Source organism: Larus michahellis, chromosome 4 (assembly GCF_964199755.1).
Source record: "Larus michahellis chromosome 4, bLarMic1.1, whole genome shotgun sequence".
In the NCBI taxonomy this organism is placed as follows: Eukaryota; Metazoa; Chordata; class Aves; order Charadriiformes; family Laridae; genus Larus; species Larus michahellis.
The window spans coordinates 56,126,034-56,151,409 of NC_133899.1; the positions used below are offsets into that span (position 1 = coordinate 56,126,034).

General features: G+C 35.8%; 1 protein-coding gene across 7 annotated transcripts in view; it reads right to left on the reverse strand.

The window, feature by feature from the left end:
- RYR3 (ryanodine receptor 3) overlaps positions 1 to 25,376 on the reverse strand; it is a 237,272-nt gene that overhangs the window by 47,460 nt on the left and 164,436 nt on the right. For all 7 annotated transcript variants that reach the window (XM_074584986.1, XM_074584985.1, XM_074584984.1 and 4 more), the window contains exons 54-68: positions 25,052 to 25,201; positions 23,431 to 23,493; positions 22,937 to 23,012; positions 22,644 to 22,767; positions 18,202 to 18,317; positions 17,853 to 17,920; positions 16,896 to 17,017; positions 14,604 to 14,653; positions 13,844 to 13,904; positions 12,569 to 12,807; positions 11,564 to 11,645; positions 4,726 to 4,856; positions 3,304 to 3,624; positions 1,707 to 1,947; positions 71 to 158 (exon numbers count right to left, since the gene is read on the reverse strand). In XM_074584986.1, the coding sequence (XP_074441087.1) occupies positions 71 to 158; positions 1,707 to 1,947; positions 3,304 to 3,624; positions 4,726 to 4,856; positions 11,564 to 11,645; positions 12,569 to 12,807; positions 13,844 to 13,904; positions 14,604 to 14,653; positions 16,896 to 17,017; positions 17,853 to 17,920; positions 18,202 to 18,317; positions 22,644 to 22,767; positions 22,937 to 23,012; positions 23,431 to 23,493; positions 25,052 to 25,201 (1,932 nt within the window). The remainder of the gene's footprint in view (positions 1 to 70; positions 159 to 1,706; positions 1,948 to 3,303; positions 3,625 to 4,725; positions 4,857 to 11,563; positions 11,646 to 12,568; positions 12,808 to 13,843; positions 13,905 to 14,603; positions 14,654 to 16,895; positions 17,018 to 17,852; positions 17,921 to 18,201; positions 18,318 to 22,643; positions 22,768 to 22,936; positions 23,013 to 23,430; positions 23,494 to 25,051; positions 25,202 to 25,376) is intronic.

Genomic DNA, 25,376 nt, shown 5'->3' on the forward strand with positions numbered 1-25,376 from the left:
CATCTGTGTGTACCACATTCATATTTAAAGATAGAATGAAATGGAGGAAAAAGTGTGTGTCTTATCTTACATGTGATTTACACCACAGGATAAAAACTTCAGCTACCATTCGAAAGAGTTCATCAGAATCCGCATCTGGTTTCTTTAGCCAATTGGCTCTAATTACAAAAACAAAAGGAATTTCAAATAAGACATTTAAAATAAGACAACTGAGTATAACAACTTCTATTTAATAAATCAGGTTACATTTGTATAGTTAATCTTGGAATTTAATGAGAATCATTTCAATTTTCCATGACCAAAGTTAGAGCCACCATTTTTCATAGCAGCTTAACTCATCTCCAACAAAACTCCCAATTCTTGGCTACTTATTTCTGCCTGCTCCTGCTCCCCATGGTGCCAACAAATGCTTTTGTGCCTATTCTGCAAACCAGACTAGAAAACAAACCTGACTGAAAAGCAAAACCGTTTCTCTGAGTATTTCTCTATTTCTCTATTTTTTTTCATAATAAAACTTCATTATCAGAACTTTGTGTTGATTCAAAGGAGAAAACTATAATAGGGAGAGGAGGAATAGTACAGGGAAATGAATGAGTGGGTAGAGCTGTAAGAACTGATTACTTCAATTGGTTTATTTTTGTAATCCAGGAACTAATACAACTTCAGTCTAGGCTGGTCTGCACAAGGATGCTCAGAAAACATGGGCAAATGAACTAACAGATGCAGCCCTCTTAAGTGACTCTAAATTAAAATTCATTGATATGACCATACATAAAGTGGGTATCCGACAGCAGACATGGAAGGAACTATTACATTTTAAATTATGCTTACTAACTCTATCTCTCTAGTTGGATTTCTCCACAGCCCAGTTACATTTGTGTTTTTAAAAAATTTTAAGTGTTTCCTTGCCAGCAAGGTCTGACATAGTAAAGCCCTCAGTTCATCAAGAAAAAGCAAATCATTCTCGGTGTAAACTGGTTCACAGCATAATGATCATGCATGCAATGAAAATGCTCCTAACTAGCCTAATATGTACTAACACCTAAAAACTAACACCTAAAAAATGTAAGTAGGCAACGATTGTGTACAGAAGAACAATGTTGTTCAGGATAGGATTAAGATACTGTAGATACTGAGATACTACAGATACTTCAGACACTCTTCTGGGACAAAGGAAAAGGAAAGTGTAGGCACAGGATAATCCTTCAGTAAATGGTTGAGGAGAAAAACTTCTTATTATTCCAAAGGCAATACAATGTTGTCCAAACACTTTTTATTTCCATCTTAAAAAAAAAAAAAAACAACACAAAAGATTAACATCTTTGTGGTATTATCTATGGACAGAATGATTCAATTGAGGCAAAATTTTTTTTTCAGCCATTCATTAACAGTTAAGGGTTTTAGACACTTTAATTTTTGAAAGGCATGTTCATTTGTGATGTCATTGGGCTGTGGTAGCATATATAACAAGTCTGGTCAGGAAATGCATTCTCAATGATAATAGTGCAGTTACAATAGAATAAAATAAGCCAAAAGGATGTGAGAAGATGGTGTGAATTCAAGGTCCATCATTCTATAAGTTAAGAATCTTAAAATACTCAGGTTCTGATTCTTAGCATAACATTAAACGTTCTTTCTGATTATCTGATCATGGACTCCAGTACATTAACTAATAAGTGTGACTTTAATTATTAATTTTTATTTACCTGTTGTTGTCTACATAACGTATCAACATTGGATAGAAGGCGTAAAGGTCTCTACAAAGAACAGCAAACTCATCGAGAATGAGTAGCTCAGCTTCTTGGGTGTCAGTTTTACTATCTGCTCTCAGTTGCTCCTCTTCCATCACAATCTTTATAGCTTTCTTCTTCAATTTATCCAGTGTTGGAATAAAGTGAGTTTTGAGCAGATCAGGCCTGGCTTTGCTGATGATGGGTTGAGCATAAACTATACATAAAAATATAGATAATCCTATGATTAATGCATAATTGATGTTTTTCATTGTATTAATATGAAACTTTGCAGTTCTAGAAAACATAAAGGTCATAGTGCTTCACCTATTTCTGGAGCATCATAAAATTATTAATAAAAATAAGAATATAGCTTTGTAACAACTGTGTGTATTGAGAGATTGAAAATTAGTTACTGGGAATTCAGATCATAAGTATTTCGGTCTTATGTCAACTAAACTACCATGGTTTTGGCAAAGTCACACGTCTCTAACTTAAAATCTAAACAAAGTAGGCATTGAGACACAAAGTCCTCACAGAAGTACTGTTGGGGTTTTTTTTGTTGCGTGGTTTTTTTTGCATAGTGTCAGAAAATAGTCAGAAGACAGTATTCTGGAAGAATTCCTTTACCTCTTTTACCTTGGGCAAGCTACAATGCAGAGAATGAATGACTAATGCAAGACAATAGATCTACTTTGTACAAGCATTAGCAATAAAATACAGATCACCTGAGTCAAAACCACAAGAACCACATTAGTACATTACCTCCTTATGCACACAAGCAGACACTACAAAACTGCAAGCAGTGGTCTCTACAATTAAGCATCAAACTTATTACTGAATTTTAATGGAGTCCTTGTTATTATTAAAGATGTTCCAGTATTTAAAAAAATACTGAAAACCCAGTATCAATGGGGCATTAGAATTTAGCAGGAAATTATTACCTTTACATAGATTTTCTTGAACCACCTTATTGCATATTATAGATACTCTTACACTTTTAAGATGAATGATAAAATAATACAGTAAATTTCTTCAGTTAGCTAGCTAGCTACTAAGTGTTACAGGACATTTTGAGAAATCTTTCTGCTCATTTAGTAGCTCAGGCAAAGCAACTAATTCTGAACTTGGGTTACTCCTGGGATTATCTCACCATATACACTGTATTTCCCTTTTGTCCTGATATTTCATGAACAGAATTCACAGGACTTATATCCTCCACTGCAATAATCAGTCCTTATGTGTCTTGAAAATTAATGGGATTCACAATTCCAAATTAAATGCTAAGGCTCTTATACAGTGCATAGAGAAGGTAAGATTTTCAAAATCCATTACGTTGTATAGAAAGCTCTCTGCTTACAGTGATGCTACAATGCATGCATTAAAATAATAACAAAAAATTTCAAAAATTAAAATATCTTTCTCTTATTATTACTTATCTACTCTTCATCTTTCTTTCCTGCTGTTTTTAATTACAATTTATTATTATTATATCACTGGGTAATATGGTAAAGCGTAGCAAAATAATTAAATGTTATCAGGTACAATTACTCTTTAAAAATATTTACAGTACCTGCAATTCTTTTCATCCAAGATGCTTCATCTATTCCCAGATTGTTGTTAATGATTTTCAGAATGTTTCCAAGAATGATGCTCAGGTGCTCAGATGTTATCATTGTACAGCAAGGCCCAGCACTTTGAGGAACACTCTCAGGGCCTCTTTCCCACCAGTAGGATAAATAGTTGCATAGCATGGGTAAGATAACCTCAATTACATGCGGCATTTCAGTATACCTTGCTCCAGACTCTGCTAAATCATTAATTTCCTTTATTAGTCCATCTAACTGAGGGATCTCTGGACACATCTCTTCTACTGTATCAGGCATACCTAAAACTGCAAGTAAGGGTAGAAAAGCAAAAGACTCATTAACAAAATAAAAGACAACATCTATGTTCATCAATGTTTAGAACCTAAATACAAATAACATCACTCAGGTTGTTTTTCTGTCACCATCTTGGGCAGACATAACTATAGTAAGACTTTGGGGTATACACAGGTCTCTCATTTCATAAATTTTGTCTTTCTGATGATATGCATATAGCACTGGTGTAGACGATAGCTGCCGGAAAGCTAAGGCTTTACTGTAAGGTGTCCTGCAATTATCTGATGAACAGCCCAACTATGTAAAGGGGCAGAACTGAGAGCTTATATCAATATTGGATAAACTCTGGACACTGTTTCCATAATCATTCACAACTTTCTTGTCAATTTGCAAAAGATTAAATCATCCTCAGGGAAAACGAAACAAACAGCTCAAAATTATGGGTGAGCTTAAAATTAAACTGTACCTAGTTCACGAACTCTGCACATCTATCTCCCAACAAAAATGCCAGGAAAGAATTCCGGTTGTCAGATGCTTGTACTAGAAACTGAAGTGTGTTTGTTCAGCAGTTAACAACCCATCATAATCTAATGCCAGTTGCTCTAGCAAAATTCTTCTTCCATTAATGCTGCTCCTATAAAGTATAGCTGACAGGAAGGAAGGGCTAGCACAAGCTATTCCATAACTGCTTTTATTTGTAAAAACTTGTGAATCATATGGAATAGATCTACCTACATTTTTTTTGTTTGTTTGTTTATAGTAACAATGATTTGGGCAGGTAATTACTCTTACAAAAATCAATGAGAAAAATACCGAAATGCTTTAAGATATGAGAGTCATTCAAGAGTGAGTGAGGCGAAAAGCAAGTGAAGAAAAACTGTGTAGAAGGACTCTTCTTAGATTAAGGCTTCATGGAATCAAAGTCATATTCTGTCAGCAACTCCCTATACCAAACTGCATTGGAGTATTGGTAAGACAACAAAAAATATAGATAATTGTCTGTTCTCATAAATATTATATCTCTTGCATTTTGCTAAAAAGAACACAACTGTACAATTTACTAAAAATTTTTGTAACATAATACGCTCTTTGACTATGAGAACAGTACTTACTCGCTCTTTCTCTTGCACTTTTTGTGTTGAAGACAGACAATGGGTTGTAATGGTTGAGAGAAGGTTCAAGGAACGCTACTGGAATGGCTGCTGCAAGAGATGCTAAGCACTCACCAAGTGCGGGACGCTGCCTGTATATGAGAGGCACTAAAAGTTACCTGAGAGGAAAAGTATTTCACTAGACTTTCAATGTCTTGCATGCGTTATAAAGCAGCATTAACATTTATTGCTAATTTAGTTTACCTTTTTAATACATTGGAAACTATTTGACAATTTTGAGAAATTGCATTTTTCACATGAACAAAATAACTAGAATTTATAGTGGTATAGGAAACACAGTTTAAAAAAAAAAAAAAAAGAAGCTCTACCAAGTATTGGATATTAAAAGTAAACTGCTCCACAGTGCAACTGTGTGACTACAAACCATCGAAAACACGTCTAGAATAGGCACAAAGAAGAGATTAGTAACTGCATATTCTTATTATACCTTCAGTTTGCTTAAACAAGAAGCAAATACATATAATCAATAGAAATTTGTTTTGGCAGTCATACTGTTTTTCAATATTTCACTTATTTTCTGGATTTATACATATATAGATATCTTTTGCTTCACCCATTATACCATTTACATAGTCAAATGATGAGAAACACTACTGCTACTCACTGAAGACCGATGTCACGACTTTAGGGCATTCCGTGTGGTGTGTTCGGAAAGGGACAATTCTGCATTCTCCCACACAACCTTCCCATGTTCCTATTTGTTCTGTGCTAGCACTAAAGCTCAGATAGCATCTTGATAAGCTGGATGAAGGAACAGGTTCAGCTAAAAATAAACCTCACTGTAAAAACAAAATTGACCAAGCCAAACCAACAGCAACCAAACATGCTCATGATCTGGCTGCATAAACACTATTCACCAGAAAAAACCAGAAAGGCATGGAAATGTACAGATGAAGGTGCAAGAGTGGCTGAGACAATCCTTTTCAGCATAACATCAGACTCACATTGGCTTAAAACTAAAGCTAGGATGCTCTCTTGAAGTTCTGAAGCATTGTTTATAGAAGACGCCTTACAGATTTTGTTATGCTTGACATACAGATTGGATAAAGATAGCACATATCTTTCATCCTTTGAAGCTCTTAAGTTTTTTTTGGAATAGAAATGGACCTGTTGAGGGGGTCCAGATGAGGGCCGCAAAAATGATCAGAGGGATGGAACACTCCTCCTGTGAAGACTGGCTGAGAGAGTTGGGGTTGTTGAGCCTGGAGAAGAGAAAGCTCTGGGAAGACCTTATTGCAGCCTTTCGTACTTAAAGAGGGCTTACAAGAAAGATGGGGACAAACTCTTTAGCAGTTGCAATAGGACAAGGGGTAATGGCTTTAAACTAAAAGAGGGAACATTTAGACTAGATATAAGGAAGAAATTTTTTATGATGAGGGCATGAAACACTGGAAGAGGTTGCCCAGAGAGGTGGTAGATGCCCCATCCCTGGAAACATTCAAGGTCAGGTTGGATGGGGCTCTGAGCAACCTGATGTAGTTAAAGATGTCCCTGCTTACTGCAGGGGGGGGTTGGCTAGATGACCTTTAAAGGTCCATTCCAACCCAAACTATTCTATGATTCTATGATTGTTCAACCTCCAGGAGTAATGACAATCTTTTTAAGACTCCTTAGTGTCAACAAAGCCTTCCTCATTGTATTACCTAAAGTCAAAGATTGTGACCCATCTGCTACCTCATCTTCAACTGCCTATATCAATTTTGATTTCACAACCACGCTGTAATGTGAAGAGATGTACAACAATATACCCTCCAACTTCTTTTGTTGCAGGAGAAACAAAAGAAATTGGCAAAAGCAATGGCCTTGACAAAATTGAAAAACATTATAAAAATTATTTTTGTTCACTTGGGTATTTAATGCAACATGATTTACATAATACCACTCTATTTCAAGGGTGAATTCTCATTCATTCTCTGTACAGAATTACTACAATTTACCTTTGTTTTACTGACATCAAAGAAATGGAAAATGCAGAATTCAATTACCACAAAATTAAAAAGAAACTATGTCCTCCACCTATATATATCTATGTCATTTTCCTTACATTCTGACCATCTATATAATGTACATTTTGCAACAGAATACATGATGCATTAGTATCACAGATAGCAACCATTGAACATTTCATTAAAAAACAAATATTTCATAATGTTACAATGCCTACTATATTTTAGAGCACAGCAATGTTCTCTTCCAATTTAAATTGTAACGAAAGATGCACAGGATATTTTACTACATCTTTGTCTTCTGTTGGATCAATAAGGAAAAACTTAGTGTGTGTGTATATATATACATGTGTACCCAAACGCGTATTAAAAAGTAATGTGAAAAGACTAATGCACTGAGGTTATTTAATCACATGCGTAACAGTATCATAATAGAATTGTAGAATAATCTAGGTTGGAAGGGACCTTTAAGATCATTGAGTCCAACCATTGACCTAACACTGCCAAAACCACCCTAAGCACCACGTCTACATGTCTTTTAAACACCTCCAGGGATAGTGACTCAACCACTTCCCCAGGCATCCTGTTCCAATGCTTGACAACCTTTTCAGTGAAGAATTTTTTCCTAAAATCCATCGTAAACATCCCCTGGTGCAATGTGAGGCCATTTCCTCTTGTCCTACCATTTGTTACTTGGGAGAAAAGACTGACACCCACCTCTCTACATCCTCCTTTCAGGTAGTTGTAGGGAGTGATAAGGTCTCCCCTCAGCCTCCTTTTCTCCAGACTAAACAACCCCAGTTCCCTCAGCTGCTCCTCATAAGACTTATTCTCTAGCTCACCAGCTGCACTGCCCTTCTCTGGACACACTCCAGCACCTCAATGTCTTTCTTGCAGTGAGGGGCCCAAAACTGGACACAGTATCCAAGGTGGGGCCTCACCAGTGCCCAGTACAGGGGACAATCACTTGTCCTACTCACCATGCTGTTCCTGATGCAGGCCAGGATGCTGTTGGCCTTCTCGCCCACCTGGGCATGCTGCTGGATCTTATTTAGCAGGCTGTCAACCAACACCCCCAGGTCCAGACAGCTTTCCAGCCACTCTTCCCCAAGCCTGTAGTGCTGCATGGGGTTGTTGTGACCCCAGTGCAGGACCCGGCACTTGGCCTTGTTGAACCTCATACCATTGGCCTCGGACCATCGATACAGCCTGTCCAGGTCCCTCTGCAGAGCCTTCCTACCCTCAAGCACATCAACACTCCCACCCACCTTGGTGTCATCTGCAAACTTACTGAGGGTGCAATCGATCTCCTCATCCAGATCATTGATAAAGGTATTAAAAGGAATCGGCCCCATTACTAAGCCCTGGGGAACACCACTCATGACTGGACGTCAACTGGATCTAACTCCATTCACCACAACTCTTTGGACCCAGCCATCCAGACAGTTTTTTCCCAGTGAAGGGTATGCCCACCCAAGCCATGAGCAGCCAGTTTCTCCAGGAGAATGCTGTGTCAAAACACTGTCAAATGCCTTACTAAAGTCCAGGTAAACAACATCCACAGCCTTTCCCTCATCCACTAAGTGGGTCACCTTGTCATAGAAGGAGATCAGGTTTGTCAAGCAGGACCTGCCTTTCATGAACCCATGCTGACTGGGCCTGATTGTCTGGTTGTCCTTCATGTGCCACATAATGTCACTCAGGATCATCTGTTCCATGACCTTCCCAGGCACCAAGGTCAGGCTGACAGGCCTGTAATCCTCCTTCCAGCCCTTCTTGTGGATGGGCATCACATTTGCTAACCTCCAGTTACTGGAATCTCCCTGGTTAGTCAGGACTGCTGATAAATGATGGAAAGTGGCTGGTGAGCACTCCTGCCAGCTCCCTCAGTATGCTTGGGTGGATCCCATCCAGCCCCATAGACTTGTGTGTGTGTCTAAGTGGTGCAGCACGTCACTCGCCATTTCCCCTTGAATTATGGGGGCTTCATTCTGTTCCCTGTCCTGCCTTCTAGCTTATGCATACACAACTTCCTATATGAAAGGAGGATACCAAGAAGCCGAAAGATGAGAAGGTGAACAAATATACAACAAGGCTAAGAAAATTACTCCAAGTATACGGATATTTTCTGTCATTTGGAATTCCTAAATATGAGAAACCAAGGGAAAGCCTATAATTTTGCAGGACAGAAATTAGAAAAGATAAGAATAATTTTGGAGGATATAGTCACTGACATAAAAAGAAAATAACGTAAAATAAATCACTCAGGGAACTGAGTGGTTCAACAGAATGAATGGAGTAAAAGGTACTTAAAGAAAAGCCAAATTAACCCTTTAGACAAAATATGTTAGGAAGACAACTAACTGCAAACACTTGCTCCAAAGATTGAGGAAGAACTGTCAGGGGCTGATGTCCAAGCCTTGGAGGAAGTGGAAAACACTTGAAATGTAATGAAATCGACTAGACTTTGAAAAATCAAAGCAAGATAAAAGACCACCGACTGATGGTAGTCATGAAGAAGCATTTCCTAGTATACTATTGTTATAACAAGATGCAAGACTTCCTTGCATCTTTGGCAGTCTTCATTTTGAGAAGCCTCAAATAAGTCAAACTGAAGTCTTGAACTGAACAATCTGGATATGTATGTATGACCGAACAGCAGTTAGTTTTGTCATATTTAACTACATACATAAAAAAAGTGCTATAATTTCTTAATTTATGCAGAAGTTTGTATTTCTTATTATTGATACAGATATTTCATCATTTGTGCTAAAAATCATTTGGAAATGTGTTTCTATAAACTAACCAGGAAAAGACCAAGACACCATAACGAGACATAAAATTTTGGGGTACTGGGTATGAAAAGGGTATTCAACCCCAAATTTAGGACCTGAATTTCTGATGTAGTGAATGAAAAGAAATGGGTACATGGGTATAGAATTCATAGTCAGAATGCCTACAGCAATGATACTACACTTGCTAGTAGAGCTTTAGGGCTCATGGTAGTCAAGGACTACTGCATTTTGCATCCAATCCTCAACATTTATGAACCACAGAGACATTTAGAGAAGAAAGGTCCACAGAGAAATCAGAAACATCTCCAACATCCTAAACAAGATAAACACTCTTTGTACAAAGAATAAAACCCATGACAATGGAAGTTTGCCACAAGGCTGCAGCAGCAATCGAACTTGGTGTTAGTCCTGGGCCCTGGCAGACAGGAGTCTTGCAGAATCAGCTAAACTATTTCAGCCATGAAAAGTGATGTTCACCTATGAAAAGTGAAGTATGACTCATCTTGCAATGGAAGGTAAAACTTCTTAATGTCCCTGCCAAAATTCACTAGGAGAAAAACTGCACTTTGATCCTAAATCTGAGCATTGTTTACTTGAATTGCTGTTCAAGTCAGCTCAATCATTCACTTCTAAGTTTTGCTGAAATACTGAGCAGTGTGTTTGAAGTCCTACCTCCTACACAGACACTGATGTCTGCCTACAACCTTAATTTAAGAGCCTGAGCGAGTCTAGTGAAAACCAAACTAAGTGAAATCCACAGTTGGAAACCTCTCACACAGCCGTAGGAGACTAATTCTTTTCCTCGGATATATCTGATCTGATCACTCTTCCCCTCTAAGATGACAACTGCAGTAGGAAAAGGTGATGCTGCTAACACCAACATTTAATGTAGCTGTCCAGGGCTTATAGCTCTTACCAATCAAGTGGAGGCCTGTGCTGCCAGCTCTTCTCATTAAAAGGCAACTCAAACACAATCACATTTTATTTCCTACGAGAAGACCCTGAGGGTAAGGTGCTTCCTATTTTGCCTATAAGATCTGTGTCAAAAGCGCTTAAATTTTCAAGCCCAGAAAGAGAAGAAAGAGTATAGTTTTGTAACTTAGTCATGGACATACAAATGAGTGAATGTGCACATACAAAAGAATGAGCGTGTGCACACATGTACATTCATGCAGAGTGGGAGGAAAGAGACAGTCTGTCCACCAGACTGCTCTTGCATTTTGCATGAAAGAATTACTGAAGGAAGGGAGACCAGCATTCCTCATACTAGGGAAAGCCCCTCCTAACCAGACTACAGAGTCGTATTTCCTCCAGTTTAGTCTCTCTCTCAGGCCCTGTGGATCTTAAACTTTTCATTGTAAGAAAGAACATTAAAAGTGCCTAACCTAAAGCCTTAGGAAGGGTTAAGATTACCTTCGTTCCTGTCTTGTGACTGACCAACAATTAGGGTTCTCTTTTCTGAAGTAGCAAATATGAATTTGAGCCTCTTTTATTGGAAGAGGATCTAAAATCCAGGGCTTAGAACATAGAGCAATCAGATGCTTAAAGGAACTGTAGACCCAACTCTTTTTAAAATGCCAGTAACTGGTAAAGTGGTTTCCTTTGTAGAGTTAAAGGCTGTCAGAATGGTCTACGTATGCTCAGGACAACTGTTTTGAGAACTCTATAAACTTACGTGTGAGACAGACGCAGTCTACTTAGTACTCAGCCTACTTATCACAGCAACATGCAATAGCCGAACTTTGGAATCCTTAATGGCAACCCATGGAAAAATTTAGCTTTTCCTATGGGAAAAATAAATTCCCTGCAGATACACTGTCATATGCAGGATGAGTTGTTTGCTTCTATTTAGTTTTATTGTTGGGTTTTTTTGTGTGGAATTGAACCCTAAGATATAGGCAACTACATTCCAGCTAAAGTATATTTTAAATGTGCTCATATTGTTCAGACTCACCTTTCATTCACACTGCTTTATTACCTAAACAACACACTCCTAAAGAAGAGAAAGTTTTACATGCTGAGTTTTTCCCTCAGTACCTTTCAACATAGATGTTCTTCCCGGTCCCAAGGGAATAGAGGCTACAAAGAATTCTGTAACATGAAACTTGTACATCACCCACTAGAGGAAAATAGGAAGTAGATAATCAGTATTTATTCAACTAAAGACTACTTTCCAAATATTAAACATCTGTTTTACACATTCTAATAAACGGTGTCTAAAACTTTTAGCACATGTATGACTGAACATTCTAGGCTGTCAATACTCTACACATATATCTTCAATTTCTCTGATACCTGGTCTGTCATCCACATTCATTCCAAAACCTAACAGATCATCAGACATTCCAAGAAGCCAGCAGATAGTTGCTGATAAGATATTGCAAGTTATCACACTCACAGAGTAAAATTTCAAGCTAAACCACATCAGTCTGTGTGTCTAACCTCTGGAACACGATCTAAAGGCCTCCCACCTTTTTAAAGAAAGTCTTTTAATGGCTATCAATCTTTTAATTATCTGCTACTTTGGAACTGTGATCACCCAAATATATACAAAATTGTGAAACAGCGTATTGATGAATCTCAAGGAGGCATTTCAGTAATTTTAAACTAAACGATGCTAAAAATAAGGAAAATTTAAATTAAAAGAACTAAAGTGGTTTTCAAATGTATGAAAAAATGCACACGGAGTTAATAATGAGTGGTCTCCTTTAATCTAATGAAGTAATAATATGTAACAAAAATAAGCATAATTTAATTTTCTACAGGAAACTAGTCTCATCCACACAGTTGGCAAGAGAGCACTTAAGGGGAAATTTTAGTTTTTCTCTCTCGATGTTTACAGAAATATTGTGCATAATTAATTTGAAACTTAAGGAGAATTATTTTTAAACATGCAGTAGAAATAAGGTACTATGCAGCTAATTTCAGATGTAATGCCTGAAATGTGTGTTACTGAAAACAGAATTTCATCCTTTGTATTCATGCAATCATTACTAAGCCCCATTTGTATTATAAACTTCAAAAATAAAATAAAATACTTACAAAGTAAATCAATTCCAAACTGATACTGTGAAATATGTTCAAAAATTGATGTCAAGATTGGTAACAATGCTACTGTAGTATAATTGATATTCTGTGAAACGCCCTTGATTTGAGTTCGTGAATGGGTAAATTTTCCAAGTTTAAGATTTTCTGAAGTTTTTTCAAGGTCTTCAGCTGCATTTTCAAAAAAGGCACGTAATCCGGCTTTAACAAGCTCTGATCCTGATTTCATAACAGTTCTGAAAAATAATAAGGGAAAAACATTTACTTTGGATTGATCTTTAGTAGTTGTACAGATATATATATGTACGTGGTAGTTACATTCTATCAGTCTTTGAAGATGCACACATGTATCAGTGAACTTTACATTATAATCTAGCTCTAACATATGAGTTAGATCTACACAGCAGTATAAGCAACAATTAGCTTGGAGTATTTAATACAAAATAATAACAACAAAGAACTTGCTTCCACAGCCTTGTCTTTCCAGTTTTTGTGATCTGCTTTCAAATAAGATAATGCATTCTTAGCAAATGTCATAGGTGGTGAGAAAGGTCCTCTGTAGAATATGTTCAAGAAAAATAACTCTTAATCCCTAAATGTTTATGGGAGCCACAGTAACTAGGTATGCAAGTCAGGATACATGCTTACCTATCTTCAAAGCACCCTAACTCTAGAAAATGCAACTGCAATACCAGCATCACAGTCACATTCCTTCCTATTTTTGCACTTTTCTCCATCTCCTTAATGAAGTTTTTCAGTATTATTCACAATAAGTTCACTGTCAGGCTGCTGTATAACATAACCAGGCCAGAAAACAGCTAAAATCACAAAACTATCCTGGCCTGTGTTTTAATCTACATAAGCATTTCAATGATAAACAGTAGAATTTAGCAAATGTAACTATCCCCATATATTAATACATTCTGCATGCTTCTAATGCCAAATTTTCCAATATGTACTAAATTGTCTCAACATCTACAGATACCAATACTTGCAGTTACACAATTTGTATCATTTATCTCTCCCAATAAAGTCTTTAAATGCCTTTGGAAAGGGCTAAAAAAGTTTTCAATGTTTAATGACAGGCATTGAACAGAAAAACATTTTAGATAAAATCTGCCAATATGGAGGTCATTATCTGAATTATTGATACTGCTAATATCATCAATTACACATAATGAATAAAAAATACAGAAACAATCCAACTGCTCCTGAAAAAACGCTCTGCAACACCTACGTAGTTTGCAGTTGGTACAGATATTGCAGACTCACCGTGTGTCAAGAGACTGAGCTAAGATGTGCAGGCAGTTCACCATTGTAGCAGAATCACTACCTGGGTAGAAAGAGATGCTATGAGAGCACAACAGTATAAAAAATGTAGGATAATCTAGTGATCCAAAATGTCATTACTGGAGACGCACAGGTTAAACAAGACGTGACTTAAGTCTTCCACTTTAGGTCACTGGAGGGAGAGTTAGGTCTGGTTCTAGAGCTAACATTCAATTTCTTAAGTCTATTTCCATATGAGAACTAAAAAGAATACCTAGTGTCTTCTTATGGCTCATTTTCATCACTTGACTCTGCAACATTCTGAACTTTGTATCTCATAGTACCTACATTTTTTTATCCTTTTCTTACCGATACCTTTGAAAAAGGCATGTTATTTTTTCCCACATCCCCCTAGCCTATTGAGATATTAATCTATTGGATTCAACAGTTGGATGATAGAAATCAAAAGAATTAGCATAAGATGACTTTTGAAAAGCTAAAAGTAACTGCAAAGGCATAAGATTTTTTTAAAGGAGTCCAAAAATCCTATAAGCTCGTATTTTTTCTGTTCCCACATTTTACATATTCTATCAATTGTTAGCTTCAGACCCGTGTTCAATGCACTCACTAATTGTACTGGAAGTTTATGCATCACTTTACAAAATTTTGCCTATAGCTTCTGAAAAGCTTCAGGTAAGATTCAAGCAATGGTTATACATCCTTTATATTTTTAACTTTATCAAGGTCTTTCTTAACAACTTACCAAAAAGTGAGATCCTATGTCTAACAAGAGCAGCTAGTTTGCAGAACAGGCTAAAGTAGAAAAGAACAGAAAGAGCAAGACAATACAACACAAAGATTAAAGATATATTTAGAAAATGAGGTAAAGAGTAGCAGGAATATGAAAGAGAAAACACAACGTAGTTCCTGGAAAGCATATTTTGAATCATACACGATGATAACAGTCAGTCAAATAACTGCATCAAGCAGAATAACTTTTTGAAGCTTCTGAATTCTCTCATTTTCTAAGCTTCACTACTTCAGAGATGACTTGAAATGTGAAACTTTCTTTTGATTACAGTGGTTTCCAACAATTGCTTATTATATGGTTGAGTCACTCTATATGGCTATTATTTTTGAGTAAGATTTTCTTTTTGTAAGAACAAGAAAAACTAGTAACATTTTATTGTTTCACTTGGCACTCTGCAGGGAATGAACATTACAAATCACAATTTGATAAGATATCCTTTGCAAATAAATAAATCTCTGTTTAGCCACTGCTGCTGATAAGATGAATCACGAAATATATACAGGCTAGAGGAGCTTCTGGCAAGTATGTCAGAAACTTGCATATCAAACCCATCTGTCAAAATAATAGGATAATTAAGAGAAAGGAAAAATCACCAACTCTCTGAAGATTAAAGGGGCTATTTTAACTTCTAAAAACAAAGTCAGCTAGGCAGACTTGCTTACCATCTGTGCTATACCTTACAAATGAAATGATGACGTAACAAAATGAAGCAAATATACCTTAGGCATTTGTATGTTCTCTTACTAATAACGTATTGTCATTGTTATCTTCACAATAGTAAGGAAATACTATAAGATGAAGATAACTGACAGTTACTCTCCTCAATGAAGAATGGACAAGAATTATAAGATATTTCTGAATTTGTAATAACAGATACGCAGGCTAAACATCTAACTTCCTTCATGTGCATGTAAAGGCATTTTGTAGAACCCTAGTAAGCATCTCTCTGGCTTTATTAAGCTGACCTGACTGACTTTAGGGAAGTAATAGCAGTATTCAGAGAGGAAGCATGAAATTGAAATGAAATGAAACGAAACGAAACGAAATGAAACGAAACGAAACGTCCATCCTCCTTAATCTGAGCTGACTTCCTCAGCTACATTTGTAAATAATATATTTGAAAGCTCAGTAAAGCAGAATCTTAGGGACTTAACACTCTTATGGACAACTGCTATAGAAGGACTACCACCCGCCTAGAAGATGGAAACAAAGGGGTAATAATAATTTAGAGAAATGCAAAAATATGTTGGAAGATAAACTGAAGAGTGGAATCTACGAAGCTCAGTGCTAGGCCTGATCTTATGTAACAACGGGTAAATAACCTTTACTTTCAAATTTTATATCTACTGTTGGAAAAATCAGTCAACTCTAGACAACATAGTGAAGGAAAGCAAAAGAAATTTGAGAAACTGACAGTTAAAGTAAGAAAGCATGAGAACAAAATACAAACTGAAAGACTATCCTACAAAATTTCCCAAAGGAAATAACTGGCAACACCTCTATAAGGGGGAGAAGAAAATTTGGCAACAAAAACATTAGGTGACAGTCATAGTTAAAAACAAACCAAATATTTATTTTTAAATGTTAATTGCAAAAAATGAAAACCATATTTTTGTAAAGGCAACACATTATAAATTAAAAGGCAACTGTCTCTTTTTAGTTGAGTTTTCTAGAATAACTTTGAATCAAATAGCAGATTCCAACCAAATCTGAAACAGTACGGACATCTAAAAATTATTAAATTCCATCAGTTTTTGTGCAGGGGCGTAAATAATTTTGTAGAGAGGGAAGAATCCATAATTACCCCTAAAAAGATGCATCATGGTATTTTCACATTGTTTTGCTATCTGAAAATTTAAATGTGAGACCATTTAAATGACCCAACAGTGGGATAAGCTTCAACCAGTAACTGCCATCAACAATGAAACACAAACCTATCAGAAATTAAGTTTTATTAGTTCCGTGGCTCACAGAATCATTTATTAATGTTTTTTATGTTATCATCCACAATTATATATTGTAATATATATAATTAGTGTATATACTTAATTCTTTAATTATATATTATATTAGAATACTAAAATGAGGAATTCTATTCACTCACTGCCATTCTGATACAGAATAAAATATTAATTTTCTGTCTCAGGAAACTGAGCTTTTGAACTATCTTTCTTTTTAACTTAAGAAGAGACCTTCAGTTATCTATATAGAACCCTCCTGTGTATATCTTAATTTTCTACTTACCTTGCTACCATTTCTTTTTCCTTATTTGATGCATATCCACTGCTACTGAGTGTTTTTGTTGGAGAAGACAGGAAGTAGAGGCAGTGATTTGTAAAGTACTGATCAACTAATGGTAAAAGAACCTAAGAAATACAGATACAAAACGTATTTTTCACAGAGCACAATGGTAAATGTAGCAACAATGCTCTGATTGGTCAAAGTTCATTCAAAGAATTTTAGAAGTTCTGTAACAGTTGTATTTTCTCATTTCAGACACAAAATCATATAAATTAAAACCTTAAGCCTTATAATTTTACTTAAAAGCTATGTAAATAATAAACAGAGTTATACAGATCTATTTTGGATCTAATATTGCTGGCTTACTCTCTCACATTCAACAGTGATAAGTATCACTCAACTCAGAGGACCCTTCCTCTCCACTATTTACATAACTGTCCAATACAGATATAAAGGGAGAGGGCTTTTTTTTTTTAAATAAGATTCTAAATTAAATCCTAGATGTTCCTTACTTCAAATCTGATTATCGACAACATTCTTCTTATTAGATACACAAATGTATACAACATTACTATGCACAGGAATACTTCTTCCTGTTAATTAAATGATACTATGCACTTCAGTGATATATCGAGGCAAAAATTTTCAGAAATAATTTATATGTTCAGGAAGAGTATTTAATTTCATGTAATAATTAAGCTGCCTTTTAATTTCTATGTTCCTTCTCATGTAGAAGCAGATATATTGAAATATTTTGAAATATTTGAACCCAGCAAATATATTGAAATATTTTTGAAGATATTTTGAAATATTTGTTAACAACATTTAATTGACTACTTACCATGAAAAAAATGGGAAAGATATATTTCTGTTACCTAAAAAGCAGTCTAACATTACAAATTTCCATATTCTGTACAATGGAATGTATATGTACATTACTTGAAATACTGGATCACTCACTTTGGCAAAGAATTTTATTTCTTGGTCATGTGGAGATTTCTCAGTTTTCCCACTGGTTACAATGGCTTCTGCAAGGATACAATCAAGGCACATACGAATAAGAAGTTGTCTAGTAATAAATAACACAATAGCTCTTTGATATAGCCTTGCAAACTTAGTTTTGCTGAAATACAAATAAAACAGCAGCAACGGTTTAGCTAGTTACAGATGTCTAAGAATCCAATCTGCAAATTAAAGGACAGAATTTAAATGCAATAAAAATAGTGTTTGCTACAAATTTAAACATATATATCCAAATATTTAAATATCAACAATTTTAATTATTTTCATAATGAAATATGCAGCTTACCCAAATGTGCAATAAACTCTTGAGCAGAATCAACATATTTCAAAATTTTCTTCAGAAACTTAAAGGCAAACCTCTTTTCCATGGATGAAGCATCCAACTCCATGTCATTCAGACCCCTGTTTTAGAAAGCATTAAGATAAATATCATTGATGGTGACAGTAGTACGAATGATGACAGAACTATGAAGCATTCCATTCCTTATTATCTTTTAATTATGGTAAATCTTCATAAAAAGGAGAAAATGACCTTCCATAGCAAATCTCATTTATCAACTGGAAAATCTGCTAGAACTCAGTTCCTGTTCCTCTAAGAGGTATAATAGCTTTGGATTAAAATATCCAAAATATATGGATTTTAGGATAAGAACTTCAGAGAGCTATCTTATTGCAGAAATGAAGCAATAGTACATTTGAATCTAACGAAGCAATGCACTGGCCAGTGAATTTCTACTACTGACAGATTAAAGTGCCAAATGTTTAGTAAGTCAGCAATTGCAAAATCAGCCTAAGTACTACAATTCATTTCATTATTCACTATTAAACTTCATTATTGTCCTTGAATTTTATGAAAGACTGAAGTCAAAACGACTTAAGCTACTAAATGAATACCTATATGCAAGTAACAAACTACTACACTATTCAAAGTATTTGAAAAATTTCAACGGTATGTGATACTTTCTAAAGAGGCATGTATTATTTATTCCTTGAGATAAATTCATGACCTAAATCATGACCACTATATTTTGTATATTGTATAAATTTATATATTAGATTTTATTTTAGCTACAAATAGAAACCTACCTCAATTAAATTCTAAAATTCTTTAGGATCACAGAAAAATTTAGGTTGGAAGGAACCTCTGAAAGTCATCTGATCCAACTCCCATCTCAAAGCAAAGCCAAATCTGAAGTTAGATCAGGTTGCTCAGAACCTTGTCCAATAATGTACTCGGTATCTTCAAGGACTGAAATCTCATAATGACTCTGGAGAGCTTACTATAATGTTTGACCACCCTCACTGTGAAAAAGCAAGGGTGAAATATTTTCATATATCTAACTGAATTTCCCTTGTAACAACTTGTTACTTTTGAGGAGATAGTGTTTGACCTCATCATCTCTATAATCTTGCATTAAGTAGTTGAAGACAGTGGTAAAACCCCATTGTAGCCTTCTGTTTTAATACTGAAAAAATCTAGCCTTTCCTCAGAGCCTCTCCTGGCATGACATGCATGCCAATCCCCGAAGCATCTTGGAGGCCCTCCACTTGATTAACTCATTTGTCAATGTCTTCCTTAGCACCAGTCAACCAAAAACTGGACAATGTACTCCTGATACAATCACAAAATGGAAGGGGAAAAAAATCACCTCCATCAATGTGCAGACTACACTTGCTAATACAGCCTACTATGCAGTTCGCCTTCATCATCACAAGAACACACTCCTGACTCACATTCAACTTGGCAAAATTCAAAGTGCTTTTCTGCATAGATGCTGTCAGGCTCAATTTTCCCTGGCATTATCTTATCCCAGGTATAGGACTTTGCATTTACCTTTGCTCAACCTCACAAGAGTCCTGTCAGCCCATTTCTTGAGCCCATCAAAGCTCCTCTGAAAGGCAGTCAAACTCTCCAATTTATTGCTAAGGGTTCATTCACCAAAATTGCTAAGAATGCATTCTGTCTCATCATCCAGGACATGAACAGGGATTTTTTTTTTTTTCTTTTTGAAGTCACGTAACTCTATAGATTTTTAATTTATTCTGTTTTCAAACATACTTGTTTCTACAAGTCATTAATTCTTCTTCATTTTCTTGAGGTTTTCTTCTACATTTGTTTAGTTTGCAACTTCTTCATAGTCTCTTTATTCCAACATTAAAAGGAGTAAACTTGAGTATTCTTGAGATTTTTCAATTGATAGATGATGGTCTACACCGAGGACATCTAACTGGCTCGCCAAGCAAGGAAGTAACTGAGTAATGTTAAGGGAAACCTCTGGTTACCCATAACGGCTACTTCATTTGCTTCTGTTCAGACTGTTCAAACAGTAGTAGTTAGGAAGACTCTCTTTATCAGTTAGATAAACCTGGCTAAAGAAAATACAGAGACTACAGAGGGGTTGAACCGTGCGTCAGAAGTAGGGAAGAAGTGAGGAACTGGTAGTTTGTGGCCCTGGGGCAAAGGCAAGAAAGGAACAAGAAAGAAGGAAAGTTGCTGGCGATAATGGAAATGATCATTCCTTAGCATTGGTGTAGGAGTAAATTAGGGAGAATAAATGGAACATTAGATTAACAGTTGAAAAACAGCTATTAGGTGAATCGAAGGGAACACGTAACTCTGGAGAAGGCTGATGCAGCAGAAATCGTAACAACAGAAACATTTAATACTAACGTGTGTGTGCTTGACCATGTGAGAACATGAGTAAGAGGAGAGGAACCGTTATAGTCTGGGGGAACTGCACGAGCAAACCAAACAATATGTTCCAATCCCATTTTACATAAAAGGACTCTAACCTCCCATCTTAGAGTTTCATTTGAAAAAAAGAATATAAATTCTATTTGAAGAGTCCTAGTTTACATACTTTTATGACCTCCTATATCACGTGTAATCAAATGATTTGGTATATATAAAGAGCTATGTATGGCTGACAGGCATCTGGTGCCTCACTCTCACAGAGGATAATGCAACTAAGTATTTATCTGTATTTTCAGTGAGATCACTGTAAATACTCTGTGTTTATAGTAAGTCATGGTTGCTAAGAGATTACACGTACTTTCCTAAATATTGAAAGACATTGGTAGTTCTGTTAAATAACAAAGGTGACATCAAAAGAACTTGTAGAGGTTTAAAATACCATGTTGTTTTTAACATATACTTGAGTAAGGCCTGAGAGATTTATCTGTTTGTCATAAACACCCGAAAGTGCTTCAAAAGCATTCTCAACAAAGAAAGAGAAGCAAAAATCAAAACAGAGGCAGATGGTATATGTAAAGTACACACACTGTGCCGCCTATACATTTCCAATTATAAAGAATTTCCATGTTTTAATGATTAGCCCAACATTTTTAAGAATGACATTCTGGAAATGTGATAATTGCAATCAGTACTTCAAAAGATTTTATATATACTTAAAATATGCACATATTCATCTGAAGAAAACACTGAGAAGAGGATAATCTTGATTCACCCTGACAATTACTGCAAAATCTTTGCCCATCCCCCACGAAGAGTTTGAACAGGCTTTTTCAAATTGACTTGTCCCATTATTTAACATTGAAAACATTGTCTTCCTAACCCAAACGGATGCAGCTGCAAAGAGATATTAAAACTAATATATGATCAATTCCATTGGTGTTTGAAAGGACAATTCATCTGCAGGAACTACATCTGCTTTTCTTATTCAATGGTTTTAAAGCAATTATGGAGGATATAATAACGTTTGGCAGCATACCTACATTTTGGTTTCAGGCTGAGCGCTTACATATGTGTCAGAAGGGAATTTTTCTCTGTAGTAATGCAGAAATGTATATTTAGACCTGTCTTCTAATACCTTAAGAAATGTTATTAAACGCTGAAGACAACAAAGTTACCTTTTGCAGATTCTAATAATCAATTTGTATAAATTTCTGAGTGTATACTTTCACTAGAGACACAGACTTGAAAAGCAGAAATAAATGAAAACAAGATCTGACTCTGTGCATGTACAGAAAAATTTGTTCTTGAATTCAGTTTAGTTTTCAAAAATGCTTAATGTCAGCAAAACTGCAGTTTCCTATGTGCTCAGGTGTTTCACATACACATTCACATCTTTTATTAAAGATGATAGTTATAGTATAGTAACTCACAATTCCATCATATAAATGGAATTTATATATTACCATTACCAACATCACAGTAAGTTATTTTAATTTCATTGACAGTGTTAAGTCCCCAGAGGCCAGCTTACTTCCAGACACAGAAATTCATGTTCGAGTACAATTAATGCGGTCTGTGCTTCTGCTTGAGCAGAAGTTAAGGATGAAATGCCCACAAAACAGCCACTTTATCTTACTGCTTCACAGAAATCAAACCAACATTTTTCTTGAAAACTGGATCAAAAAAGCACTTTTACATAGATGTCTTTCAGTATCAGATCTCAGATTTATTTTCCCATGATCCTTACTGACCCTGCTGGCTGCTAATTTAGAAGTTTTGAATCATCTGGTTGTTTAATTACACTACCATTGCATTTCGTATTTACTACGAACACATACTTATTAAAAACGTTACCTGTCTACACAATTTCAGAAGAGTCTTTCTGAACAAAAAAATAGCGAGGGCTCTGATTTACAGAAGATATGCCAAATGGTAATTATGTTAATAACTAACAGACTGCAGTAAGATAAGGACAATCATCATGGTTTGTGCACTGAATGTAAGCGAGGATCTCAAAAATACGTGCAACTTACCGAGATATGATTATACCATTGACTTGAAGGAATTTAAACAGCTCTTGTGCCTTTTCACGGTCCCGTGATTTCTCCTTGGCTGTCAATGTGTCATAAGGTACCAATAAAGGATGACTACCTCCACCTTTAATAAGTTGAAAGAACTGTAAGTTTTTCTACTGGAAGATTTATTTTGCTTCAAGTACAAAAAGGAACTATTCAATTTTAACTGTCTTACACTGTCTTCTTTCAGACTCTTTCTTCTCCCTCATTTTCCTTGTCTTTTTTGTGTGGTTCACAGGATTCTGGCTTACCTTTGCTTTCCAACTCCATTTTCTTCTTTTTGGCCCATATATTATGATAGTTTTCTGCCATTACCTCAACCATTCCCTGCATCACCATCAGAAAAAAAATCAGCAAAATTAAAAGGTGACGATTAAAAATTCTGTAATTCTACATAATTTTACGGTCTTGTGGTAAAGAAACATCGCAGTTAAGCGTCATTTCTACATTCAGCTATTCTTTTAAGTCAGCACAGGCACAGGATACATATCACGTGCTGTTTACAGTCCCTTCCTGAGCTTCATGATAACTTTTTCTAGGAACTCACGAAGCACCAATGTTATGAAAAGTAAAAATCTCTTCTTTAAATATGTAAATAGTATGGCATGCACATTTCTACAACAGCATATCACAACCACGGCCACAAATACACTCATAAACCCTGACAAAATTAAAGTTATTATTAATAAAAACCCAAGTCTATTAATTCTTTTCAGCACCACATATGCAAAACACAAATACAAACCTGAAGTTCCCTAGAAAGCACCACGTTAGAGAGATCAAGTGGCGCCGGACTATAGCCATTTCCCTGCAGGAAAAGAAAAGACTTATTTTCAGAAAAAAGAATCAAATACTCAACTACAACATCTCTGTTGTTGATCTGATTAGAGTAACACCATTTACATTTTTAAACTTTCTTGCAGAAACTGTGTTCATCTTTTGTTTCGCAACGTGCTGAAGACACACAGGATGATTAGCAGAATACATCTGCTGATGTGGAAATAAGAAGGTTGCTGCAGGTACTTAGATCTCTCTATTCGCAACAGATGGCAAGCTGCTAAGAACTATGCTTTTCAGCCTAAGAGAGGAGACCAATGATGAGGCATACAAGATGTGCCTTCAGAACATGACAGAACAGTGTGGCAACAGCCTGAATGAATCATGTACTAAAGACAAGACATCACAACAAAAAGTTAAAATAGGTTACTGTCTCATGGAATTTAGACTAAGCAAAAGGAGGAGCGTGATATATTTATGCAGTCTTTAAATCTTTAAAGTCTGAAAGCTCTAGTGCAACAAACCTATTAGGCACATACTACACGTGAACAGTCACATATAAATCAATGATTTCAATCATGATCTGAAGTTAAACATACGCTGAAATCCTCTACTCGGTCGAGTCTAGATCATGCATCTTCTTGGGCAAGAAGGCCCAACTGCAGAACAGATTCAACTGGCTGGAAGCAGAGATGCCAGAGACAGAAGGACTCCCTGTGAGGGAGTGAAGTTTGATGAAAGGATAAGAAATGCTGAAGTACTATCTTGTAACAGAGTGCTCAGGGACCACTTTTGGTAAGCAAAACTGGTGCTTGGGAAGGAACCCAACACAGATTTAAGATGCCTGATGCTGATGCTCACAGGATCAGTGCTGGCACAAGTGTATATAAGGAATCAGCTTGTGACACATCTTTGCACACTCCTTGCAGAGCTGGTTATAGCGGTAGAAGTCTGCCCAATGCATTGCTCATTAAGTCTCACTATATTTAAGCACAAATGTGTGTTTAATTCACCTTAAGGGGGACAATAAAAATTCCTCCAAAACTTGTCATAGTTTTTCCCCCTCCAAGACACAGTTATATCAATCATCAGTCTAAACATGCTATTACAAAAAACAGCAAATGAAAGAAATACTCTCTGTAACATCAAAATGTTAGGTACTATATTTTGCCTATAGATTTAACAAAAAGTCTTAAATGTGCAATCATATTTGTCAGTCACAACTATAATCCTGACAAAAGCCCATTCCAGACTCTTCTGTTTGACCAAAAAAGAAAATTACTAGATTCACTTATTATAAAATAAAAGGCTTTAAATATTCTGCCATGTATTCTTTGAATGACTACATGAAAACTCTCTTCAGGTCTTCTGAGAAAATTCCTCTGACAGCCTTATCATCTTAAAAGTTTTCCCTTCTTTAGTGTTACTGCACAGTTTTTATGATAGTGACGTGACTTCCAATCTCAGAACTCTAACATTAAAAGTTACTTTTTGTTAAAAAAATAGAAAATTAACATATTTTTGTATAATTTCTTAGTAAATTAACAAAAAAGCCTTTTGCTTTCTAACTTTAAGCAATTCCACCTTACCTGGCTAGACTGAGATATGCTGCGCAGCTTTTCATTTTCACGCTGATGTATTATTGCGTCTCCTCCTTCCTTGGTCCTTTCTAGGCTCCATCCCATGGCCAACATGGTTTTCAGTGATTCTCTGGCAGGCCAACGATAGATTTCCTTTTCCTTTGAAGAAAATAATGTATTTAGCAAACTCAATAACAATCCTCTGTCCTCCTTTATAAATTGTCACATGCCACAAAAGTAAACAAAATTTGTATATTATATCTGAAGACATGATATAGTTCTTTTTACATGAGAAAGAACCTTTGAAGCACAATTTTTTTGGTTTATTCTTAGT